The 25461-nt window shown below is 40.5% G+C and overlaps 1 protein-coding gene across 3 annotated transcripts in view; it reads left to right on the top strand.

Annotated features, from left to right (window-relative positions):
* AIG1 (androgen induced 1) overlaps positions 1–23728 on the top strand; it is a 129375-nt gene extending 105647 nt beyond the window's left edge. For all 3 annotated transcript variants that reach the window (XM_054063689.1, XM_054063688.1, XM_009571097.2), the window contains 3 exons: positions 10000–10115; positions 19747–19910; positions 23048–23728. In XM_054063689.1, the coding sequence (XP_053919664.1) occupies positions 10000–10115; positions 19747–19910; positions 23048–23085 (318 nt within the window). In that variant the 3' untranslated portion in view covers positions 23086–23728. The remainder of the gene's footprint in view (positions 1–9999; positions 10116–19746; positions 19911–23047) is intronic.
* Positions 23729–25461: the final 1733 nt, after the last annotated feature.

Below are 25461 nucleotides of genomic sequence, written 5' to 3' on the forward strand. Positions count from 1 at the left end.
GATCTTTCTCAGTCTAAGCATGTGATTTAATGCGATACCATTTGTAAAAAGTATGCCACCCTCTTGAGAGCTTTGTATTTATCTGCTTTCAATTATATTTAAAGTATTCAGAAAGTCTCCTATACTAATCCCATCCAAGTTGGAAGCCACATAGCTCATGCATGAAACTGTCAAACATGAGTAGTTGCAGATGTCAGTGCACCAGTGGCAGGAATCCAGGAAGATAGATCAAGGCTTAGTCACTGAAAAATACACGCCAGCAGATCTCAGATACATAGCATTGTAGCACCTCATAAGGAAAACATGTCGTGACAGGAAATCAATAACCACTTGGAGGCCATCTTTTTTTTAAATATTCTTGATTAATTATGCCAGGGTGTGTTTGGCAGCTTTGTCTGATCCAGCATTAACCTAATGCTTTTTGCATGAAGCACTGTTGTAGCTAGTCTCATAAGTCAGATCTGATGGTTCAAAAGGTTCTAAAGGGTAAAGTTATAGATTTTGTAATGTCTTTGTGTCTGACATTGCTGCCTTTACGACAGTGTGTAGGCTCTTGCTGTCAATCAAAATAACAATTGTTTTAACATGAACAATAGCATTTAGAACTAATTGCATTTGAAGCGGAATGATTCTCCTAAATAAAGTATGTCATATGATGGTTAAAACAAGTAGGGAATGTCAGTGTGTTTTCTTGACAGAAGACCTTAGTTCAGGTTGTTCCTCAGGCTTGTTTGCTTAAGTGCCTTCTTTGCAGAGAAGCAGCTCTAAGAAACATGCAAGCAGGGTTGCAGCTCTGTCTTTCTTCTCCTGCCTTCCTGCACAGATTCGTTTTCCCGCGCAACAAGTCTTCCAACTATACGTGCTGCCTTGGGAGCAGGACCCCAGCCCATGCCTCCTGCCTTCCCAAACCCCTACCACATATCCTCACTTCCCTGCACCCCAGCACGGGCCTTAATCACCCACTGAAAGCAGTTCCTTCTGGTCTTACCAACTGCAGTACCTCTAGAATCCACTTTGGCCTGGCTTCTGCATCCTGACCATAAAGTGCAAGACTAGCAGCAGATTTTTTTTCCTGCAGCAGGTGCCATCATCAAAGCCAAGTGCAGAGCTGAGAGCTGCTTTGATGCGTGGCCATGGGTTATCACCAGTCATCAAGTCACTTCGCAGTAGCTGCCAACATACAGCTGCCACTGCACAGCTTAGCCCTGCGCTGTGGCACAGGCTGGAGGAATGCAGAGCGGATGCTAGTGCAACGCTTTGGCCAGGACACAGGCATCACTGCTTGGGAAGCTCTTCCTTCCCTCATGCATCGCTGCCTTACAGTGGAGTATGTGCTATTGAATGCACCTCAGATTACAGACAAATCACTGGGTGTGGTAATAAGACCATGCTCACATTAGTCTGCTACTGCTTTCTGTAATCTGAGGTAAAAAAAGCTTAGGAGATTGCTTCCTTTAGAGTTATTTGTTAAAGGAGTTTGTATGTATTATATAATACAAAGAAATAATTAAATAAATATAATGACAATGGCTGTGAGATAAATTGTTTGAATCAAGTTGCAGATAGTTGCAGTCACCATGTGACAGACCAAAGTCTGACCTTTGGCTACCTCACCTGCACAACACCCAATAAATCCACCTCCTCAGTAACAGCTTCCAAGATTTTACATTTCCGAATAGCATCAATGGGCCACCATTTGAAAAAGAAACTGCCAAATAATGATTTCTTGATTTTCCCAAATGTAGAATTTCTTTCCCCAAATTATACTGGCGCAAGGCCCAGGACAAGCAATATTCAGTCCTGGACTAGTGACAGATTCAGGGTCCAATACCTTCAAGTTAGAAAGAGGATACTTCGGCTATTATGAAGCCAAAAATATCCTTCTGTGAAAGTCTTAGTACTAGCCCTGGGAGACTGCCAGATATTAGAATTAAACAATTTATGTATGGATAAACTTTTTGAGTCAGTTAAAGAATTTTAGAAAACTTATTGATGCAAATTATTTTCACCTTTAGAGGTCTGTGCAGTTAGATTCATGATCTGTAAGGAGTTGGCTTTTCAAGGAAAGGAATACTGTTTTCCATGTGAGTAAAATTGTTTTAAACCATTGCTGAAATATATCTGCAAGATTTCTTTACTGACATTTGTGCTAGGAGTACATGAGGCTCAATGACTTCACTACCACTTTTTCAGTGTGACCTGCATAAACGATCAGCATTCATTCACGCAAGGTAAATCTCAGCAATGTGTGTGTGCGTGCACACGCGTGTGTGTGTAAACATTGTTTTTAAGGATAATTGTAAGAGATGAGAATATAGTTCTTTGCCTAGATAAACTTTTTTGCAAATAATAGTTGAAGAAATTCTAGGGCAAGTGGTTTAGCTGGTAAGAGGCAAATAAGATGAACAATGTATGTAGAAATATTACTTTGCATAACATTGATCCTCGCACATGATATATGGATGTGTATATTCCACATTGCTATTTGCTAGTGGCATGTTTTTTCTAAGGAAAAATTTTCTAAGAAAGAATTTTGTGTCAAAAATAAGGACTTGAAGTTGAAAATAAATTGGGGTTCACAGGGTTTGCTCAGCTGTGGACAAGCGCACAGAACCTAGGCTGTGAAGATTCTCTTGTAGTGCAGCGCACACTGTTGGGAGCTGAAGAAGCCCGGGGAATTTGGACGTAGCACAGAAGGAACAGAAAGTCTAGCTAAGGGATCCCAGCCAAAGGGTTGGGGGGACTTATGTGACATTGCATTTGGTGTGTGTTTATAATTATACCTGGATACATTACATGCATTAAAAGTAGTTATATTGAATGATACAAAGTTAAAGAAAACCAAAAATATGACAGCACTGTTCTGTTTCGCAAGGTGGTACTGGTTTTGCCACAGTTTTGCTTTACCTCACACGCCTTCCCCTGTCCTGTCCCATCCCGGCCATCATCTTGTTTCAAGTTCAGGTGACCAAGATTTTGATAACTTGTGCCTGCTGAAATACTGATGGATTTGAAGGGAGGACCTGTGGTAACTGAAGGAGGCCAAGATAGAAGTGAGGATGCATCACCCTGGGTGCTGCTGAATACAGGCCAGGAGGGCATAGAGAGGTCACTTGGGCTGGCAGGATGAGAGCTGCAAGGAGCTGAGATGAGAGAGAGACAGCTCAGAGGGAGACAGCTGAAGAAGCCTCCAAAAGCAGAGGGGAACCAGGACAGAGTGTCAGTCAAGGTAACAAATGAGATGCTGAAAGGGGCAAGTTGTCTCGGAGCGATAAACTTGAATGAGTAGACTGAGTTTCATACCAGTTTTTTTTTACTTCCCTGTATGTGCTTGCTCACCTTGGGCCAACACCCAGGAATGGAACTGAGGAATACAACGTGGTTCTCCATTCCTCTATAGCTACCCTCTGTAATCTCAAGTGAGGCATGCCATCTCCATCTTACACGCCTGCAAACAATTGAGTTAGAATATCTTGCCCCTACAAATCAAGGCTGGTGTGAGAATATGTTTAGTAATGTTTTTTGAGGTGCTGAAGTGCTTCAGTGATTGGTACTGTGGAAATTCTGTAGATAAATATCTATATATAACCTCCGTAAAACTAGTACAACTACAGGGTTGAGATCAGGTTGACACAGCTATTTCAATATGTAGCATGTACTGTGTGTGTCAGAATCAATGGGAATAAACCTGTCAACATTAGGTATGTGTAGAGAAAGCAATACAATTCCTGTTAAGTCAGATGTGCCGTGTCCACCATGTTTATCTACAGAAAAAAGGAAAAGAGGGGGTAGCATTAAAAAAGAAGTGTTAATTTTCTAGGAACCCTACACTCTTATATTGATTGAAAATGGTTGTGTCTGGCTCCTCTGTGTGTTCTGTGGCATTAGAGGGCATTGGGCTTTGTTTAGATCATACAATAAATACTTCTTCCAACCTACAATAGCAATTGACAGGCTGTCTGTGGCTGCCTTGGAGTGCATCTTGTGCATCAGTGTGTCTCAGTTAATAGTCAGATTTCTCATCTGTAAGAGGAAAAGTGCTACCAGCACTTTCAGTCTCAGAAGGGCTTAGACTTACTCAAGGATTCCAATTTATTATGTACCCACCTCTGATATCGTGCTGTTCTCTTTATGGATTAGGCTGCCTAGTTGGAAGGTATAATCCTTCAGATGACAAATAAATGCTCTCTTGCCAGCTGTTCCTTTCTCGGAAATTTCTCAATGAGTAAATTATAATCGTGCCTCTTGTACTAGTTTCTTATCTGATTCTCCATGTTACTTTGCTAGGAATATGCAGAAAATGCAGCTTTATTACTGCTATTACCTTACAAAGTATTGGTTTCTAAGGTGAATACACTGGTACTGATTTTAAATTAAGAGGAATATGCATGGGTCATTTTGCTGATCATTTCTGTAAAACCTTTAATCTCAAGGTGCTGCACAAATCCCTGAGAGGTGAGAAGGAGATACAGATGAACTGTTAGACTCATTCTGACACGCAGCAGCTGTTTAACAACAGGTAATCTGATTGTGATCTCATAAAAAAAGAAAGTGAAGGGTAAGATCCTACTGATGAAGACTAGATTTTAGAGAGGAATTTAGAAAGACAGGAGGCAAAGGCAGCCAGTGGACACAGCAGTTTGCAGAGCAAAGTGCAAGGAAAAGGTCCTTCTCCAAGTTTATGCCAGTGTAAGTCTCGGGCACGGTGGTGGCATGCCGCAGGGCAGCTTCCCCAGCAGGTGTTGGAGCAGCTGCCCCTACCAGGGCAGAAGCTTCGACACAGCTTTGGGTGGCAGGCACAGCTCTCCAGATTCCAGGCTGCGTAAGTTCAGTGGGTCAAGGCCTATCTGCAGCTGCCTTGTGCTAGGGAGCACTGCCAGGAGGCTCCCAGTCCAGCAGTTAAGATGTTGGTAACATCAAAGCTGCAAGGCCTCCTTTCTTGTCACTGGACTTCTGCTGACTCTTAAGAGCATGAGCTGAATACCACACTGAAGCTCTCGGATGGAGGTCCACAGTATTTCCATTTAACTAAAATGTCCTGTACCCTGTAGTTTATAGTCTGATCAAATTGAGTAACAAGTCAAAGTCTTCTGTTGGTTGAAGTGAATTGTAATCAATTCACGTGATCCCCAAATGGTTTCACCGTCCCTGCAGAACTGCGGTGTACTGACTGGAAATACGAGAAAGTAGATGCTTTTTTAAACCAAGCTCCTTGTCATAAAGTTAATTCTGGACAGTCTATGCAGATCAGGACTGGATGGCTGGAAGACAGCACTGCCATGTTTGTGCTAAGGACAGAAGATACCGATACACAAAGTTGTCTGTTTAGCACCTTTTGAAAAGCTTTAACATTCCCTTTAGAACGCAGCTAAGGGAAGAGGAAAAAGCCAAGCAAAGTATTGATGGGAAGTGTTAAAAAAAAGAAGCTTTAACTGGTTGGAAGATAAAATATGTGATTAGACTCTCTAGAATGAGCACTTAATTTGCCTAAAGACTATTACAGAACTCATTCCTAATATACCTGATATGCATAAAATCTTTTTTCCAACTGCCTACTGCAGCACACGCTTAAATGAGGAATGACAGTCCTCCATCAAAGCTTAACTTGTCAAGCCAGTGCTACAGATGTGCTGCCTATTTCTAATGTGATTTTACAGTCTCCAATGTCGTTAGGCACATACCTACCATGTGGGAGGTGGTGTGTATTTTAAAAGTATCTTCCAAGGAGTCATTAATGAGCAGAGTTTTTCTAAGGAAGCGATGGCAGTGGTTCTAGGAATTAATCCACCAGCAGGTCTTAGGGTGGCATTTCTGCAGTGTGTGCTAATTCAGCTTTATGCAAAGGCTGAGCCTTTGGAATCAGTCTTCTGAGTGGTTTCTGGACCAAATTCTCCATGTGATAACCTTGCTGCAAATCCACCCAATCTCCCCGTATCATGCTAGTTTCTCTCTATTTTCGCTTCATTACCAGCAGCTGAAGGTTCAGCAAGACAAATCTCTTCCTTGCTTGTAGGTATGGGACCTTAGGAAGCAATGCCATGTGGTGAATATGAAATGTGGAGGAAATTGCAGCTTGCTGCTCTGCAGAGACCAGCACTTGATAGCAGATCTAGCAAGCATAAGGGCCTGTCAAAGCTCCTTTCCCAGCTGCAGGGACATGGTGACGGGGCACAAGGGGACTGAGCAGAGTGATGTTGTGGCAGGGTAACAGGACTTCACTGCAGCATACCAGCTCATGAGGTGGTCTTGGCAGCTGGATCCCTTCAGAGAGGGTTTAAAAATGGGTCTGAGGTCACTACCTTGGGACTCCAGAGAAAAAGGGGGTTGTGGCTGGGAGCACGCCTTGGCAAGAAGCATTGCGGTTGCAGCAGGAGAAGCCAACAGGGTACGTTTTCTTGCTAGAAGGTACAGTTATTGAACACAAGATAAGAACTCCTGGTAAGAGTAGGGCCTTAGTTCTTTCGCTGCTGCCGGAGTAGGCTGGGGGCTATCCCAAACCTGCAGTCACCCCAGGGTGCGCATGCAGTGAGTGTTGCCTTCCCAGGTGATGGAGAGAGTGCTCCCTGATGTACCTACAGCATTGCAAGCTCAAGTCTCTAGGATCAGCACAGTCATACAGGCAAAACTATCTCATAGGAGCAGCTTAACGGGCCCAGAATAAGCTGTGCAGGTAAATATGCAGCTTTATTTGTAAATACTTAGCCTGCAATAAAACTGCTTTATCAATGTAGTATTCATTATTAGTGCTAGCATAGTTTACTACTATTATAATACTATACTAGTCACCATACTCTAATTATAAGTTTCCCCTTCTTAAAGACTTTAAACGGCGCATAATAGCTACTGGAAAGCTGTTAGAGCAGCTAATCATCCTCGCCATTTAAATGTCCTTGTTATTTGAACTTCTCATTCCTTAGTCTTCTTTCAAGTAAGCCCCTGGAGACAGTTTGACAAAGAAGGCTAGAAGTGTTGTGGTGTCTTCCAGGCTGCCAGTAGGTAAAAAAGATGGGTCCAAAAAAACCAGTTGGACGTCTTTGATTGGCATTGCATGATCTTTAACAAACAGCTTATTTTCAATGTTATTTTCCCTCTAAGCCTCAGATTCCCATTAGCCTGAGTTTATTCAGAAATCAGGTGGCAAAAACATTAAAGGGTAGAAAACTGCTGGCCTCCTGCAGCTTTCACAGACCTGGTGAATCCCACTCCAAGCATATTTGACCCCTGCTTACCTTCACTAGGCTTCAGTCCACATGCCAGTCTGATTCAGATTTGGTATTTACAGTTCCAGAATTTTAATTGGCACTGTTTGACAGAAGGTGTCCCTGGTACAAAATTTCATGATTTCTAAATTAAGGTATTACAGGGCCAGAACTGTAAGAGAGAGAAATTTTATCTTATTTTTAATTTTGAGTAAAGCATCTGAAACAGCTTTTTAGAGTGGCAATTTCACTGAGGCATTTTTTACTTTAAAAAAAGTTTGTACTTTGGATTTGTAAAACTGCAGTGTTTCCAGGTAGCATTGACATTTGCTATAACAAACTAAGATTACAGATGCACATGTCTAATTTTATCCTTACACCTTTAATTGCACCATACTTTTCATAGGATTTTGTACATAAACTCTTTAGTGATACAACTCATTATCCTCTCTCCCTCTCCCTTACCTTTAGAATAGAGCAGAAGGGAGAATTTAAGAAAATAATGACCTATTTTATTATATAATCACAGGAATTGGGAGGAGGGAGAGGAGACGAGGACTCTAGATTAAGAGTTGATTGCTGAAATTATTTTAACTACTTTTTAATTGGCAAGCTGTTGAGCTGTTATCATCAATGAAGAGCACATCAACAAGCAGTATCTAAAGTGGTAAACATTTTGATTGAGAAATGGAGCTCGCAAGCTCTGTAACCATCATCCACGCAGTGAAGAGTTAAGACTAGGTGACTGGATCAGAAGAATACGTCATACAAGAAATATCAGGGGTGGGGTTTGGAGTTAAAAGTCTTTGTTGTCTTATGGTTTCTTTATCTTGAGAGGTTATGGAGGCAGCACATGAGATGTTTGCACAGCCTCCAGCTACCCTGCTCTGGGGGCTGTGCAGAGGGAGGTACTGATCTCTGTCTGAAGACCTTTTTCATACAGATGGAAGATGTACAGGTGAATCTCCAGGACTCGCTTTGCTGTCAGTCCCTGTTAATGTGACTCTGAAGATCCTGCACAGTTTATAGACCTCTCATCTAGTACTGGGCACCTCTGTTGCAGACCACACGTAAAACATCTTTGCATTCTCTTGATGCTGATTTATGCTGTTTAAAAGTATGGGGGTGGAACAAGCTGTTAAAAGATGTAGAAATTGCAAGCTCCTCTAACTGCTGTATCCATCTGACATTCTCCAAGTGCTAGTCATTAATTACTAATACCTGGAAAATCAGAGCAGTTATTGATTCATGTTACGTCACATCTCTGAGCCAGAGCACTTCCATTATCTTATCATTTCCCATTCAAACAGTTATTCCTGCTCTACAGTTGTACAACAGTCACATCCCACTCTGCTTCCTCTGATTTGGACCTGTTATCCGTTGAAGGATATTTCTAATCCATGTCCATCCTGCCTTTGTGTTGGTGAAAATCACTGTGGGTTTATAGTGTATTTTTTATGAATTTGGCCCTCCATCTCTCTCCAGAACAGCATGCGTGCATCTGATGGCAGGATGTAGCCAAAAGAAGCCAAAATCTTTTCCAGTTGGTGAGGCAAGTGTTGGGGGGGATTGAATCTGGTTTATGTTGCCCTTGCAGTCCTCACACCTGCAGACCTCCCAGTGAACTGGGCAGAGGAGTTCACAGTCGCACCAAGCCCCAGGGCCAAGGTCTCAAACAAAGTAATACCCTTCAGGCACCAGTCCCTGTGGTGGCAAGGCAAGGATATGTTTCTGGGGTTGCCAGTAATGTTGGTTCTATGTGAGCGGTGTATTTTGAAATTATGGAGTTTATTTCCTGGGACATTTATGCTTCACTTATATATATTTTCATGCCTGTCAGCACTCTGAAATCTAGCCATAGAGTGTTTGGGGCAGGCTAGATGCAATTTTTCATGCTGCTAATATTAATTGGATGAGCAAACCTTCTCAGAAGGGGCAGTGTAGGAAATGTGTATGGGAAAATGACAAAATAAGGACTTTCACAGCTAAATAAAGGCAAGTGGCTGAAAATGGTTTTTACAGCTTTGGCTTTCATATGTTTCATTTGGGAATCTAAAACCATTTTGCAAAACAACTAACAAATTAAGATTCACAACACCTTTCCAAAGAAGATAATTGCTTCTGTCTTACAGATGGAGGAAAAGAGGTATTGAGGCTATCGTTTGAAAATATGTTTCATGGTTTCAAGTCCCCAGATTCCAGACTGAGATACATTTAAACCTAATTCTCCAAAGTATTAAATGCCTCCATTTATATTCATTCATTTGGCATTGTTTGTGTCCAGAGTCTCTGAAAGTCATAGTATCGTAGTATCATAGTGTAGTTAGGATTGGAAGGGACCTTAAAGATCATCTAGTTCCAACCCCCCTGCCATGGGCAGGGACATCCCATTAAAGCAGGCTGCCAAAAAATGGGATGCATTGCTTCCTAGCTTGAATGGTCAAAAAATAACCGACATGCAAAGGTCACAGAGCAACTGGAAGGCTAAAATGGGACTAGGACCCATGTCCCCTCATGCCAGTCACCTTTTTCCTCACTGAGTATCTGTCCTGGGTAAAAGGAAACGCATGTTCCAGTCACTCAGTTTTAATGTGCTGTCTTCAACAAGTGGACATTATAGTGACAATACTATTTGGGTTATTGATCACCTTTATATAGTCATTTTACCTTGTCTTTCTAAACATTGAGAAATTGTCTTGAAGTTTTTGTGATTTATGTTTCTTATTGTAGAACTAGCAGGGAAATGCAGTGAGAATCATTTGTATCACCTGGTTTTCCCCTGTTGTTTTGTTTTTTTCAGCATACAACAGTTTTGCCCTTTGTATTAATCGAGATGAGAACAACACATCATCAGTATCCCAGCAGGAGCTGTGGACTGGCTGCAGTGTGCACCTTCGCTGTTGGCTATATTTTATGGTAAGGGCTGCACATGCTGTGTTTTCATATTGTATTGGGGGTTTTGTATTGCTAAATTTGGGCACATATTTCATTATGGATATAATCGCTAACAGATTCACGCTGCATGCCTCTTTTGGTCCAAGACCTGGGCTTTGTCTGGTTTCCCCAGATGCTTATATTTTTAGAAAATATATGCCAAAACTCACACAACAGGAATTTGTTGAACAATCCCATGTAAGCAGTGATCTTTCCAAGGGTACATTTTTCAACCTTTTTTCAAACTAAATGTTTTTCTTGGACTTTAGTTTTATTGCTTAGGGTTTTTGTTCTATCAAATAAAATTGAAAATAGGCAAATGATTTCCTGCATCAGTATTTAAGCAGCAACAGAAAAGATAGAACACTATCTTTTTTCTTTACTCGTTCATAAATTCTTTCTGTAAAATTGATTACAGAATAAGCCAGTAATCCAAACACTCTGAAGTTTGTTTTAAAAAATGCAAATGTTTGTGAAAAAATAAACTAAAATAGAAGTAACTTTTCTTACACAACATTAAATTAAGTCTTTGGGCAGTTTCTATTCAAGCACCTGACTTCCATGACATACTTAATTTACTTTGGTCATTCTAGCATTTTATTTTTCCCTAAGCATTTGTTTTATTTACACTCCTTTATCCTTTCTGCAAATATTTCATGACCGCCTGTTTACTTCTCATATTCTGTCTTCTCACCTCCCAACACCCTTCCGTCAGCTAAGACGACACTTTGCAAAATTGTGGATAATACTGCTTTTTCCACCAGTCAAGTAAGATAAAACTAATGAAGGAGGAACACGGGCTCAAGGCAGTCCTGTCAAACTGCTTCAGCTATGCCACTTGACCTTCAGTCCAATGTAAGAGAGGCAGCTATTCACACATATCCACACGCACTGAGTGATCAAAGAGCAGTAGTAATCCAGCTGAAGTGGGATAGTGTGTCCCAGGACAACAGTGACATTCTGCCTTTTGTTTTGCAAAACTTTTTTCCTTAAAAAAGAACAATATTTGCAATTGTAAGATAAGGAGAGCCTCATGCAACAAGGCATGTAATGATTCCTTCAGGAGAAACGATTTGGTTTTTAACCATGTAACCGTGGTATTTTTTGACCTTCCCCTGAAGAGTGCCTGGAGAGGGGCTGGCAGAGTTAGAGTACCTGTGATCTGACCTCCTATGGCAACCTCAGTAGGCATATGCAATAGTATTCAATAGGAACAGAAAATTGAAACAATCCAGTTCTGCAAGTGAAATAAAAACAGAGATGTCTTAAAAGTCTTTTAAGTAGCTGTTACAGTATCAGTGTGATACTCATATATCTTGATTCTGCCCACTGTACATCTACATCCTTACAGTTACAAGTACAAAGTAAAAGGAAATTGTTGGACAAGTAAAGCAAAGAAAGATTCTGCATTAAGAATTATCTACTAATTAACTAACTACCCAGTTACAGCCTATGATCAGCCCCTTTTGCTTTCCTTGTTTTATTGGTTTTGCCTTCACATATGTTATTTCAAAAAAGGATAGGGCTACTTTCAAGTGACTCACCTTCTTCCAAGTTGTAATATCTCTAAAGATGGTCTGAGGCAATTGCTTGTTCAACCTAAAGGTCATCCTGCTAAATTCTGCACTTACATCCCATTTCTCCTTCTATTCTTATGAAAGAGGATCTTTGGGGAAGACCGAAGGCAGACACAGACTGCAGTGTGCTATCATCTGCAGATTCTACACGTCATCAGCCTACAGGTCTTATTGAAGCCTCTGTCCAAGATTTGGTTGAGGCTGCCAGCCAGATCTTGGCTGAATGATATCAGTACAATGTATCTGACTTTCACAGGTTGGGAAAATCTACCAGAAAGTATGAAAAGTGGAATTTTTTTCATCCCTTTCACTCAGACTGTGCCTGCCTTTCACAACTGAGGTCTGCTATATTCCAGCTGCTAAGTGACCACATTGAAGTAGAGATCTTAATCGGTTACAGGGTTTGGAATTACTTAATTTGGATTTGCTGCCTTTGTTGATTTACCGTTTAGACCCTTCAAGGTTAGCATGGTGCATTGAAATGATACTACACCTGCAAATGACCTAGTTATGTACAGCCCCGTGGAACTTCCTTCCTTTGTATCATTGATTGTCCGTGGGTCCCCTGCTGGGGCTTAGTTCTTGATTTATGTTTTTTTACCTAGAAGTTAAGGATTTGATGCTTGAGAATTTGTCCTCTCTATGTCATTTTTCCCTCAGCAGAGGTGTTTTCACTGTAGCTCTCAGTATAAAGTGGAGACAGTTGCTAATCGTGTTCTCTATATTTTGCTGTTAAGAATTTTGAACTTTCTCCCTACCTCAGCTAAAAGATTCCTACCATGCTACATGATGCACGTATCATATCGTACATTGTATGGTAAAGGAGCATACAGGAGGATATTGTTTAGATTTTATTCTGTTAATGTTTTTTTTTTGTTACTCCAGGTAGAGGAGGGCTTCTGTTTCTTCCATATGTGACTAAATCTTTTTATAATCAATAATAGTCATATAATAATCAATAAGTCAATGAGTCAATAACAATAATCAATAAGTCAACAACAGGCTTTTATTTTATATATTTGATAAATGAGAAAATAGGGAAACAATTCTGAAGGATCAGTGAAGTTGGAAGAACATAGCTAAATCACTTGATATCCTCTGAGCATTATTCAAGGACATGTTACCTGAGAAACATCCTTTCTTGAAGAGTAAAATCTTCTTCTATTTTTCTTTCTTTTTTACATTCTCTCTCTTCACTCAGAAAGCATTTGAGTAGGCACACTTAGCTCATACGCTCTCTGTGAGGGGGAGCTCTCCCTTGCTCTTAAGGAACTGTGCCCAGGCAGAGCATTCACAGACTTGCGTTGCCTGTCGCAGACCATACATGGACTTTCAGGTTCAAGGCCTTGGAATAAGACGGGAAAGGCCAATTGGCTTTATTTAGCATGTCTTGAAAAGGTAACAATTTGTACTGAATTGTTAAATCTAGACAGTGCTAAGAAAACCCAGGAGCTTGCCAGTACTACCAGCAGATACTGCCAGTGGGTGTATGGAGTTGGTTGTCAAGGAACAGAAAAGAGCCAGAAATGTGTTGCTCCTTGTAATAAGAATGATCTCATGGTTACTAATATCAGAGCCTAATATGTCCCTAAAATAAACTGAGACAAATACATGTATTTAAAATGGTTTTCTCTGCTTTTGAGCACTCAAGGATGCCAAAAAAACAGACCCTAACAACCTGACTCCACTGCTCTAGTTATGTTGGGCTATGTGTTTGGGAGCAAAAGACTTGATCTGCTGTCTCAAATCCACTAGGAGCTGCCTCCACATGTGCCAAGCTTGGCTTGATTCATTCTTTCATTCTTTAATAAATCTATTTAAAGAGCTCAGGTACCTTTAAACTTTCATTTCAAAATAAAGTTTCTCTTGAAGTGGCTTTAGGGGAGTTCTGTAGATTTGCTGAGGGGGAGCGTTTGGACATGGTAATTTGCTGAGTTCTGCCCGAACGAATTTGAGAAAGGAATGTACACTGAGAATTTTTAATGAATTTGAGATTGATGCTGTCAGCCTTGCTGTAGGATTTCCACCAGCAATTCTCCATAGAAGGAGACGAAGATCAGAAAGAGCAGATGTTGGCAGAGGGATAACGGTGCAGACTGCTAGGACAAACTTTGACATTCAGAAGAGAGGGTTTGAGAGTTAGAGTGTGAAGCTTGGCAGGAGTTGACAGGCATAGTGATAAAGAAGGGCAGGACTGAGAAATCAGAAGGATTTCTGAGGTTGCTGATTCCAGTGGAGCAGGTGAGACACAGCATGGCTGTGCTAGGGTGTGCTGAGGGTCTGTACGCAGGATGGGGATCATGAATGCTTTTGGAAGTGAGCACTGGGGGCAGAAGTTCAATAGATCAGAGGAATTAGTGGTTGGGGAAAAAAAAAAGTGAAGAGTCTAAGTCAAGTAAAAGAGGTGAACTAGAACCATGGGTTAAAAGAGAAATGTGTAAGTAAATGAACAGCTCAGGTCAGCAGCTTGAAAGCTGAAATCGTGCAAGTAAGTGGGAAAAGCTGGGTGCAGGGGAGAGAGAAAGAGAGAGAGAGACAGGCTTTGAAATCAAAGTGGAAGGCTGATGGAGAGGTGGGTGATAGAGGAGACAATGCAGAGGAGGAGAAAAGAGTTGGGAGCCCGAGCTATTTGGAACAGGAAAGAGTAGGAAGAAGTAGAAGCAGCAGAAATAGGCCAGTAGAAGATTAGCGTCACCTGTACCTGACCCAGAAGGAGGGTAGGAGAGCTGAAGTGCTCTCAGAAAGGGAAGGATGCATGAATCCTCAGCCTGTTAGGTCTGACATAGCCATTATGGGCTGTTACATTCTAGCTCCCTTCCACCTCCACATCCTCAAATGTTTCAGTCAAAGCAACAGTACAATCACAGATGACATGCATGGATAGTACATTCTCACTTGCTTGTACAGCTCCTTAAAATACAGCTCAAGAAGGCATAGCAACCATTACTATATTTAAAATGAAATATTATTTATAAAAATAGATTACTTCCAAAGATGACTACACCCTGCAGCGACTCTGCAGAGTTTCTGTCGTTCTAGCTACCTGTACATAAACACAAATTTCTGCTAAGCTTTGTTCACCTCAGAGGATGCTAGCACCATGTCACGCTGAGTATGTTTTGCATGTGACATTATTTGCAGCTGCAGTTTTCCAGGACTTGTGTTTTTCTGTCTGCGTAAGCCACTCCATACCAGTTGCACAGTCCAGCATAAGAAACTGGAACAAGATGGGGTGATTGCTGTTATTTCCTAACTGATCACTGTTTCTTGAAATTATTTTTCAGTCTTTAAAATTTCTAAACAGTATAAATTCCTAGTGTAGGTAACTTAGGCCTGGCTGGCTGTTGTTATAAGAAGCCCAGCTTCTTAATGTGGCTCAGATCTTAACAATTCTGATTAGATGGTGTCCTGTGTTGGGGGAGGGGGGACACCATCAGGATTTATGAAAATGTGTCTTACGTCAGTCAGTATGAGAAACCAAAAGCAGAACAGATTTAGTGTGGGTCATTGGACTCCTTCCTCTGAAAGCACACGGTTGGTCTCTATAACCACAAATGATTTGTTCATTCACACTTTTAATGACTCGGCTGCTGTAAGCCTGTCACCTCCTTTGAGAGACATTCGACAATTTTATATTCTTTCACTTTCTGTGGTAAAGGAAGAGAGCAATGCTAGGAAAGATCATGAAATAAAAGCATAGAAAATGCCCGTGTTCTGTTGTTTGATGGTCACAACAGGAACTGGCCTAGAATTTGTTTGGGACCAAAGATTAAGCCTTGCTTTCTGCCAGTCACTGGAAATCTGAACAGCACAGAGGATATGAGAAAGGATTTGCTGCTGCAAGAAGTAACCAGAAGGGAACTGACATAGTAGATCAGGGTAGTCATGTATTCAGCCTCTAGGTGTAGCTAATGTCAGATGCTTCAAGAGAAGATTTATCAGGCCATTCTGGTATAACCAGCCTATAAGGGAAATTTTCATCCAAAGCCTATGTCAAAAAGTAGATGCTTGGATCCTTCAGTCTTGGTAGTTCATATAGTTGGAATTTAATTGCAACTGTAAACATTCTTATTGCTGTACAGTCTTCTGACTTAAGAAGCTTGCTAGAGTTGTATGATATGGCCCTAAGGAGAGGAGTGGACTAAATAGACTTCCGAACTTGTATTCTTCAAAACGTTTTTGAATATTTTTGTTTCAGAGATGTATCACTGAATAGCAGAGCATTCCAGAGGTTAATTAGGTATCATTCAGAAAGCTATTTTCCATTATCAGATTTGAATGTCTTATCTCTGAGTTCTGTGCTTCTTTTGTTATGAGGAAGAGCGTTGGGAGCTCTTCAGCCATTTTATGATGTGCATTGTTATTCTGTGTCCTTTCATTCACTGCTCTTGAAAAGTTATGCAGCTCCTCATCTAATAGCTACTGTTCCCAGAACACATCGTACTGATTGTTGTTTAGCTGCAGAATTCAGTGAAGGACTCGGCTTGGATAAGATATGGTTGGAGATTCAGAGTTCAGACCATACCGTCCCGCCAAGCTGTGATGTCTACACATCGAGTATATTCGAACTCCAGTAGGCAGACCAGGCATCATGAAGAAGCAGTCATTGTCTGCAACATGTATCCCCTTGCAAAATCTTTCAGGTGTTATGGTTAACTGATATTATACCCTCATGTTGAGCTTGCTTCTGTAAGGACTTAAGTTTTACACGCACTCTTGTAGTAGCTGCGTTACTTTAAGTGACAGGTAGAGCAGAAATAAACCACAAGAGTCTGACAATTTTTTGTAGTTACTTTTCCTCGTCAACCAAAGTTCTGTAGCCAGAGAATGAATGTACATGAATCTTCTCTGCGTAATTTTCATTTCCTCCTGATTACTTTGATAGGAGAGATATTCAATATCAACTGTATACCAGAAATGAAGAAAGAGCTATAAAGTCAAATTTTTGACAGATTTTTTAAAAAGAAGCAATCTTGTGTGGGTTTTAATATTTTTTTCTGATTTCTATACCAGCTGGTTGAAAATTTCTGAAAATCACCACTTTTTGTAACAGATATTTTGATTTGAATATGGTGTGTAAATATATCCATTCCTTCTTTTCTTACCAGTTCTGACAATTGGCTAAATGAGCTCAATGACCTGTAACACATTCATTTTTAAAAACACATTATGTCTACAAGGAACCAAAACACAGGGAGGTTCAACTTAACTTTTATCTTCTCAAATGTAGCCGGTCCCATTTTAGCTTAAACTTTTTCGCCTCAGTTTATTATCTATGCGATTAATTTTTTATACCTTTTCAACAATGGGGTCTTAAACAGGATCTAGATTTGCACTCCTAAGTAAATCTTAATGCATGCTGCCCTGCACTTATCTAATAATGAGGTTGGGCAGGAATAATGACTACTAGAATTGCAGAGTTGAAGGCATTCATTAACATTAATAATCAGCAATCTTGTGTGGAAGCTTTATGCCTACGGTTTCTCAGCCCTTTTTTGTGCAGCATTGAGACAGCTTGTATTCAAGCAGGAACAAACCCACTAAGAGAGGCCATTGGTTGAGGTTTCCATGGCAGCAGTCATCCCTTTGCTGCTGTAGTTTGTGTTATAGACAATGCAGAAATAGTCAGTGTGTCACTTCCCAGTGGAGGACACTAATACTACTCCATCTCAATGTAGTGAGCAGCACGGTACAACTCATTTTAAGGAAGATCAGGGCAGCTGAACAGGTAGGTTTGTGACCATTGTCTCCCAAGTGGTGCTCAGTACCTCTTCTGCTCAAAGCTTGAGTTCCTGCAGCGTGGCTGCACCAAGGACAGGTGTACCACAGGTACAGTGAATGCGTGAGCAGTATCACCAAGCAATGAATGGGCTCCCATGCTGGGCAGCAGAGAGGAGAGTACATGAGCTATACTCAAAGACTCTGAACTAACCAGAGATCACTGACATTTGGGAACTCATCAGAGACTCATTTGTTGGACTTACTTAGAAAATATTTCCTCTTTCCAGCACAAATGCATTCTCGTAAATGCCACTTCTACTTGGTTCATGGAATTTGCTACGTAGGTGCAGTTTAGAATGTCCTTTGAAAAGTCTCATTGTACAGGCGCTTTATAGTGCTGGGCAGCTTCATCACACCAGAGAAAATAAGTGAAAAGGAGCAGTGGCTTTTTTTTAAGCTTTTTCCCTGTAGCTTGATTTTCGCAGAATAATCATAAATGAAAGCAAATGAAACTGAAAAATGTTAGGCAATAATAGGGAGCCCCTGCTAAGCCAGCCTGGGAGCAGAGGACATCCCATTACCTACTACCCAACTGTACCATTTTTCCTTTGATCAAGAGGAGTATGTTATCTCCTGTTACCATGGGTTACAGCGGAACCTTTTATGTTTTCACAGATACCTTTATCTTGTCAGGTTAATTCTGGCACAGAATATTGTGGAAAATAACTGTAAAGTAGAGAGATCATTTTCCATATGTGAACTCATTTGGAGAAAAGATGTTTAATCTGCATTTAGATTGTGCAGATTAATTTACTGACACATGTAAATTCCTGCATGAAGTGTCCAACTGTTAAGGGTTTGGCTGTAATAAAAGCTTCTAAGGAGGAGGGAAGCTATGACAACCATATACATTTCTAGGATGATACAGAATGGTTAAGCAGGGATTCAGTACTCTTTGTGTCACAGGCATTTATGGTTAGCAGTTTGGGGTGGACTTCTGTGACTCTGCTCTTCAGCAGGCTGTGGCTGCTGATCTAGTGATAAGAAGTCTTCCTTAAACAAATAGAAGTTTCAGCAAGTGAAGCAAATCAAATGGACATGGAAATCCTCATCAATAACAGTCTGTGCAGCTGCTGAGTCTTCTCTAGCTGTGCTTCTCTAGCAGTGAGCTGCTCTCTCAAGTTGCCAGGTCAGAAAGGAAGAGATTTACATTCTTGAAGAAAGCCCAGCAGCTCACGGGCCCCAGCATGTCTCCACTGAGCATTTTTCCCGGTTAGCCTCTGTGATGTTTGCTTAGTTGTTTGGCAGCATTTGCCTTTCTTAGCTTCCACCTACTGGAACGTATGGACTCACTCTGCTCCCTCTGATTTCACCATTCTCCACGTCAGATCTCAATGCAAAAGCTGTCCCTTCTGAGGGTGCAGGTGTCCGCTGCAGTCATAGACAGCAAAACCACATACCTGGAATGCCTCTTTATGCTGCTCTGCAGTAAAGCTGACACCCTGTTTCTTGGTTTGGTGTACCAACAATCTGCTCTGTAGCTGAATGCTAAAAATCTCTGTGTCACCAGCAAAACACCATCATTCCTTTTCCTTTACTGCGTATTGACTGCAGAGCTGGGCAGAATTTCACTGGTGAGGTGGTTGCTTTTTATAAAAAAAACAATGTTTATCGTACCTAAAGAAAAATTATTAGATCAAAAATGATACCATGTAACTGAAAGAAAAGGAGGAGCAACCTAAAACGCAGGTGCTGAAGAAATTATTCTCTCAAAGAGAATCTGAACCATATGTTTCTGGCAAAGCCAAAAACTGACACACTTGCCAAGTGTAGGGAGGAGAAGCATCAGAAACAAATGTGTATGAAATGAAAGAAGGGTACTGCAAAAAGCAGAGAGTTGGATTGTGTAGGAGAGCCTGGAGAACCCTGAATGCTCTTTGAATAAAGAACCTGCTTGGAACAGAGGGTGCTGCAGTTTCCGTGCTGTTGCATGAAACGGTTGTGTATTCCTTGTAAATGTTAGTGCCGCAAGGATATACCTGCCTACATCAGAACATGAAAACTGGCCAACTGCTCGTATTAAATTTAAAACAAAGCAGTAAGATTGTGGGAAGTCAGTCATGGTTTCGTCATTTGTGATATCTATTCTGAGTGTATGTCACCCAGGTGCTCCAGTTCAGTTGCAACTTGCAGTCCTTTGGTATAACTGCTTTTCAGGTTACGGTAGCTAAGCCTTTAAGCCCAAGCTATTTTTGGGAAAAAAAAAAACCAAACAAGGCTATAAGAGACAGTACTTTTTATTTTTTTTTTTTCAGGGTATGCTGGATTCACCATGTTACAGGAGTGTGGGTATACCCGCTTCTTGAGCACCTCAGCCCAGGTGTCAAAGTGATCTTTTTTGCAGCTGTCACTGTAATAATTAACATATTCTACTTGGTGGGAGAGGTCCTGAACAACTACATCTGGGATGCCCAAAAATGTGAGTACTGTTTAAGAAATATTAACTCATGAAATACATTGCCAGGACTTGAATATGCTTCCCTGAAAGTCAAGAAGCAGTTAAGCTGGGTAAAATGAAAGACAATGACAGAAGTTCCACTAAAATTACTTGCTTGCTTGTTCTTACAAGCAGCCATATGAACAGAATGGCTGCTAGAGAGCATGATGAGCTATGAATATTCTTTTTTGTAACTTCCAATATGACTTTAAAAGCTGTTGAAAGTTACCTGAGAGGTTTACAACCCACTGATTAGCTGATGAATGCAGCTAGAATAAAGTATCATTCTGTGGGAATGCGGTAAATAGTAAACTTAGACTTAGAAATAAAAATATATTCTTTCTGTAGTTTCCAAGTATAGGGTGTTTTCTGCTTACAGATTTACTCAAGGAAAATTAATATGTTCATGTCAGTAAAATAATAGGAATGAAAGATCACCTTACCGCAGAGTAAATATAACTGTGGAGACTCTACATCATCTACCCTGCCTGGGCCACCCAATGCTAAGTAGAGGAAAAGAGAAAATAAGGCAAACATAAGATGAAAAGTAGGTTCCTTTGATCTATGAAAGATGTTTTTCTTTTATCAAATAGCCTGAAATGAGCAAACATTCATAATCACTGCAGTGGCAAATCACAACTGGAGTGAATTCCATGTCCCGTGGGAATTCTGTTATTATCTTCATTGGGCCCGTAACGTGCTGGAACCATGTGAATAGCCTGTAACTCCTTTTAGGAAACTTAGTGTGCACTGGTTAATACACTGTCAATTCACATGGTAGTTTATTGCACACAATCTCTTTTAACAAGTCCTCTAGTACTAGGTAGAACCTAGTGCCAGAAGTTCAAGTTTTACTTGCTGTTTGCTCATATTAGCACCTGGGTATGAAGTGTCGTTTTGGTTTTGCTCTCGAATGAGAATGTTGGTCACAGTGTTCAAGTCTGGTTTTCAGTTCTGAGTTTGATGTCATATTCACATCTATTTAACTTTAGTTAAATTAGTTAGTTCAGGAATGAAGTTTCTAAAAAGGCAGCCACAAGGAGTAATTTCACTTTACCTACGTCCTGTATAAAGAATAATAACATGGTGAAAAATCACATGTTCTTACCAAGTGGATGAATAAGTAAATGGTGAAAAATCTCCCTCACTATTCCAATATATTCATAACAAAATCCCAGGTTCTTGGGGCCCTCCACACTAGGGGAGCTAACGTCAATCGAGTCATTCTTCCAGCCTCTGTCAGGATTCATCATGGCCTTATTATACTCTCCCTTATTCCCTTGCTTTGGTTAAAGAATACTGATCCACACTCCTTTGTGGCTCAAGCACTTGCAAGCCAGAAAATGCCATGAGTTGCCTGCTGGTTTACTGGCCTTGAAACACTTCGCTTAATCCTAACCTGAAGCGTATCGCAGGCACGCCACAAACAGCAGAGATGTTTGCCAGTCTGTCACCATGTGAGACTTCGGAAAATATTATTTGAAAACTGTACGTTTAGAAGGGGCTTTTGAGCAGTAAGCTTGCAAATGAAAGCAATCTGCCGTGAGATCTCTGGGGTGAGAAAGGCTTGTTTTGGATTTGGAGGGTTTTTTTCCTTTTCCTCTGGAGATGCATTAAATAACATCTCACTACTGACAAAATGATTTGCAGTTAGTTTTTCCAAGTTAAACCGCAAACATCGTAGGCAAGGAAAAATTTGCCCTTTGTACAAGCCAGTGTCTGTCCACAGTTTTGAGGGTATCTGCATTCCTGCCAAACTATTTGATGCATCTGCAGTAGAGTGCTTCCGAAGAAGGGAAAGAGGCTCTTTTAAAAAGGCAGATAAAACAGCTCATTTAAAACTATTGGAAAAGTTCCTTCCAGCAAAAAGCAGAAGACTCAAGATTGGCTCTGGAGCAGTCTTTTAAACTCACTGTAATCTTTTGGACTCAGCCTCTTGTTTTGGTTGTGAAACCTTCAACTGTGGCTCTTCCATTACATTGGTTTGCCAGCAACACCCAGGGCCATTGTACTCTAGCTGCTGGCAATGCACGGACCCATTTGTTTCCACGTTGTTTCTTTCATCTAGGCTGCTCTGCAGTTGTGCTTTCTAGCTACGGATGGGTCTTATTGTTTCCCGTATTGGAACTAATTAAGTATGTTTTTAATGTGACTTCTGGTGTACCTACCACCTATTCATTTACTGCATAAGCAGGTGATCTCTCTTGTGATGGGGTTTTCCTCTCAGCATTCTCAAATGTTGCTTCTTTTTTTGCCTTCAGTTGTCTGAAGTATTTTTTTTCAGAGTGCAGCAGCCATGAAAACCTCCAAAAGAAATATTTGTATTTGAGATGTCTGGCAGAGAGGGCTTAGTCAGAAGAACAATACTTTTGTCAGATACCAATAGTAATTCATTGTCCAGGAACAGGCATATGAAATAGCTGAATGTTTTCATTGCCAGAAAAAAAGCACAATCCGCTGCCCAGCCCAGATTTTGCTCAGCGTAGAAGAGAGACAAGTCCTGCGGTGAGGATAAGTTCTTTAAGGAGCCCTCCACTCAACTCAGCCCTCCTATTACCAAAGGACATGGCCCTTACAAGAAAGCTAAGGCACCCTATCAACAGGAATTGATTCTTCATTCTTTTGCTCTCAAAAAAGGGAGATGTACTTGCAAATACTTAAAAATCCAATGTTGAAATGGGAGGGGTTAAAGTTGTTGAATGCCAAAACAATTTTTTACAACTTGCTTTCAGATAAAGTCAGCTGCTTAGCTTCAGCTATAATAACATCTATTTTAATTTGCTTACAGGTAAGCAGAGGATGTGAGGGAACTAACTGTTCCCAGACCCCTGCAGCAGTCAAAGGCTGAGCATGCGGCAGGGGGTTAGGCTGATTTGAAAATGGTCTAGAGGGAGAGAGGGTTGTACGATTTATTACTGGATAACCACTGCCATCAGGTGTGCAGATGCTCTTTTCATTCACAGCAGGTGAGTTAACACATGCAAAAGCATGTGAGCAAGAAGGGAAGAAACAACACCAATAGAGGGAAAAGACTGACACGTTAGAAGAACCTATCTAAGTAAACTCTTAATTTTTATTCATTGAGACATTTTTAAAAGCTGTTCTCCATGTTTTTTCAGGTAGTGAAGAAGGAAAAGAAAAGCCGAAATTGGACTGAACAATAGAGGGAACAGGGAGAATTGTTTGTGGCTCCATGGAAGATTTCTCATCCCCAACAGAGGTTGACGTGGAGAGGAATCTTTTGGAACGCAGGAAGTTTAATGGGCCCTCTGCTCACTGCAGAGATATTTTCGGTTTTATATTTGGAGGGAAAATGTTTTTAGCTAAGAATAATAATAATTTTTCAACCTCCATTCCTCTTTCTCCATGTTTGCATGTGACATACACATATCAGATGTATATTTATCTCCACGGCGTTCTCAACACATGTTTCTTGCATCAGATAAATCATAAAATCATTGTGTCATTAGATCTTTTCAATTCCACCAAGAAGAACAATGAGTCCATTCTCTGTATTGTTTGAGAAAAGCTTAACCAAATGGGCCTAGTAGGGGGAAACAAAACGATCCTATCTATTTCAAAGTACAGTGTAAAAATACAGTAGAAGTTAATTGCATGAATGTATCTGAAGAAGAAGTCAATCTGACTGAAATATTAATGTAACACTAAGTAACAGCTGCCTTAAATCGATGATGTTAATAATTTCATCAGTCGACTAAAAAATCTTAATTACGGTGTTAGACTATCTGAATATGATGCAACTTTTCTTAAGTAGGCCTAAATAAAGATCAAGTTGTCCCTGCGTTTCTATTTCTTAATGCTGATCTTTTAAATTCTAGGTGGACTGATGGCCTTTGAATGATACATTTCCAGATTTTCCAGTGTCATCTGTAGATTGTATTATTTTTACATGCGGATTTTCCTTCCTGTTTTCCTAGTGCAGGATGTGATCCTGCGCTTTCAAGTTGTAAGTTTTCAGTAGATGGGGCTGAGCCATTAGTGTTGTAACAGAGAGAGCATTTAACACATACAGAGCACTTCAAAGATGTTAATGTGTGATTTGTATTAAAGGGATTTCTGCAGAATTTTAATATGACTCAACCATGTTTCTGCTCTGGAACAGTTTTAGGGGAAATACCTCATGCAACTCAGGACATGCCTCCACAATATTTTTTTAAATTGCCTTGTATTTATGTACGCACTATCATAGGAAACAGTGCACAAGTTCAACAATGTGCTTTTTGGTTGATTTCTTTTCAACAAAAAAGGCTTCTGCAGTGATATTTTTTGTGACCGTCTGTCCTCTCGATAATTTTTAACTTGTTAACCAAGAGTTGCAAAGATCTTAAAGCTAGGCAAGTTACTACATAGTTAATGGAAATAAGTGGGCAGGTAAAGAAGGAACTCCTGAACATTTCATGGGGGGAGAGGACAGGACACACAAAGCCAGTGGAGTTTGGAAGCAGATTAGCTGTAGCCATGTGGCTTTGCATTTGGGTTATTATGCTCTGCTGGACCTGAGCTGTGCTTTACATATGCACAGTAATACTGCAACATGATTACTCTATCCACAGGTATTACTCTATCCCTAGGTAACTAGGGATTGATTGTAACTGATGGTTGTTATTGGAGGTGGGAAAAATGCTGGTTATTTGCAACAGGCTTTCAAAACTCGGGAAGGAAAGAAAACATGGATTCAGTCATGTTTAGTGACCCAGGAAGTGTTTAAAAACACTGCTTCCAAAACCTGTGATAGCACATGAAAGTACTGGTGGACAATGAATGTGCCAAGGAATTAGGCTGCACTTTCCAACAGCAGAAGCAGCAGTGACAGACATCACATTGTAAGAGATTATCAACTGTGGCTTAGGGTGGGAAGCCCTGTTGACTTGTTTTGTCATTTGAACAACTTGCATAACTCATGCTCTGCTGTTAAATCAAGGACGGTTTTGCATTTTTTTATTTCACAAGGATTGTTTCCTTTACTGAATTCAAGAATTCATTCTGATGTAAAGAATCTGTTCAATACAAATAAGAAATGCCACACAGCTGTAAACATACAAGAGCAAACACTGAACGACTGCTGTATTTATTGCACCACGGAATGACTGAGACCTCAAAAACCAGCGGTTGCTGGGAAGATTCCTCTTTCTCAGTAAGTTTTGCACCTGCTCAAGGTAAGTTTTTCTTCAAATATCATTTCATTTTAGGTGATGTTGGAAATGTAGTAAGAATATAAAGAGAACAGAAATATCAGAGATAAAAATTGGATAGCTGAATCTGCAGATATGTGTCCAAGTGAAAGAAGACTCCCTTTTAGAGGTACAGCATAGAGACACTTCAAATGGTCATTCCTCGTCTCTGTGAATTTGTGAATATTCAGCACCTCAAAAAAGTAGACTATCAAGCTTTAGATCCTAGTTGAGCCTCTGAGGTTGGCAATGTTAGCCAAAGGCACTATATGTGACACAAAATGTGGTAGGTTTCTTTTGATTTGAGGAAATTTATAGTATTTCAAGGCTTGAACTTAATT

Source organism: Cuculus canorus, chromosome 3, assembly GCF_017976375.1.
Source record: "Cuculus canorus isolate bCucCan1 chromosome 3, bCucCan1.pri, whole genome shotgun sequence".
NCBI classification, from domain to species: Eukaryota; Metazoa; Chordata; class Aves; order Cuculiformes; family Cuculidae; genus Cuculus; species Cuculus canorus.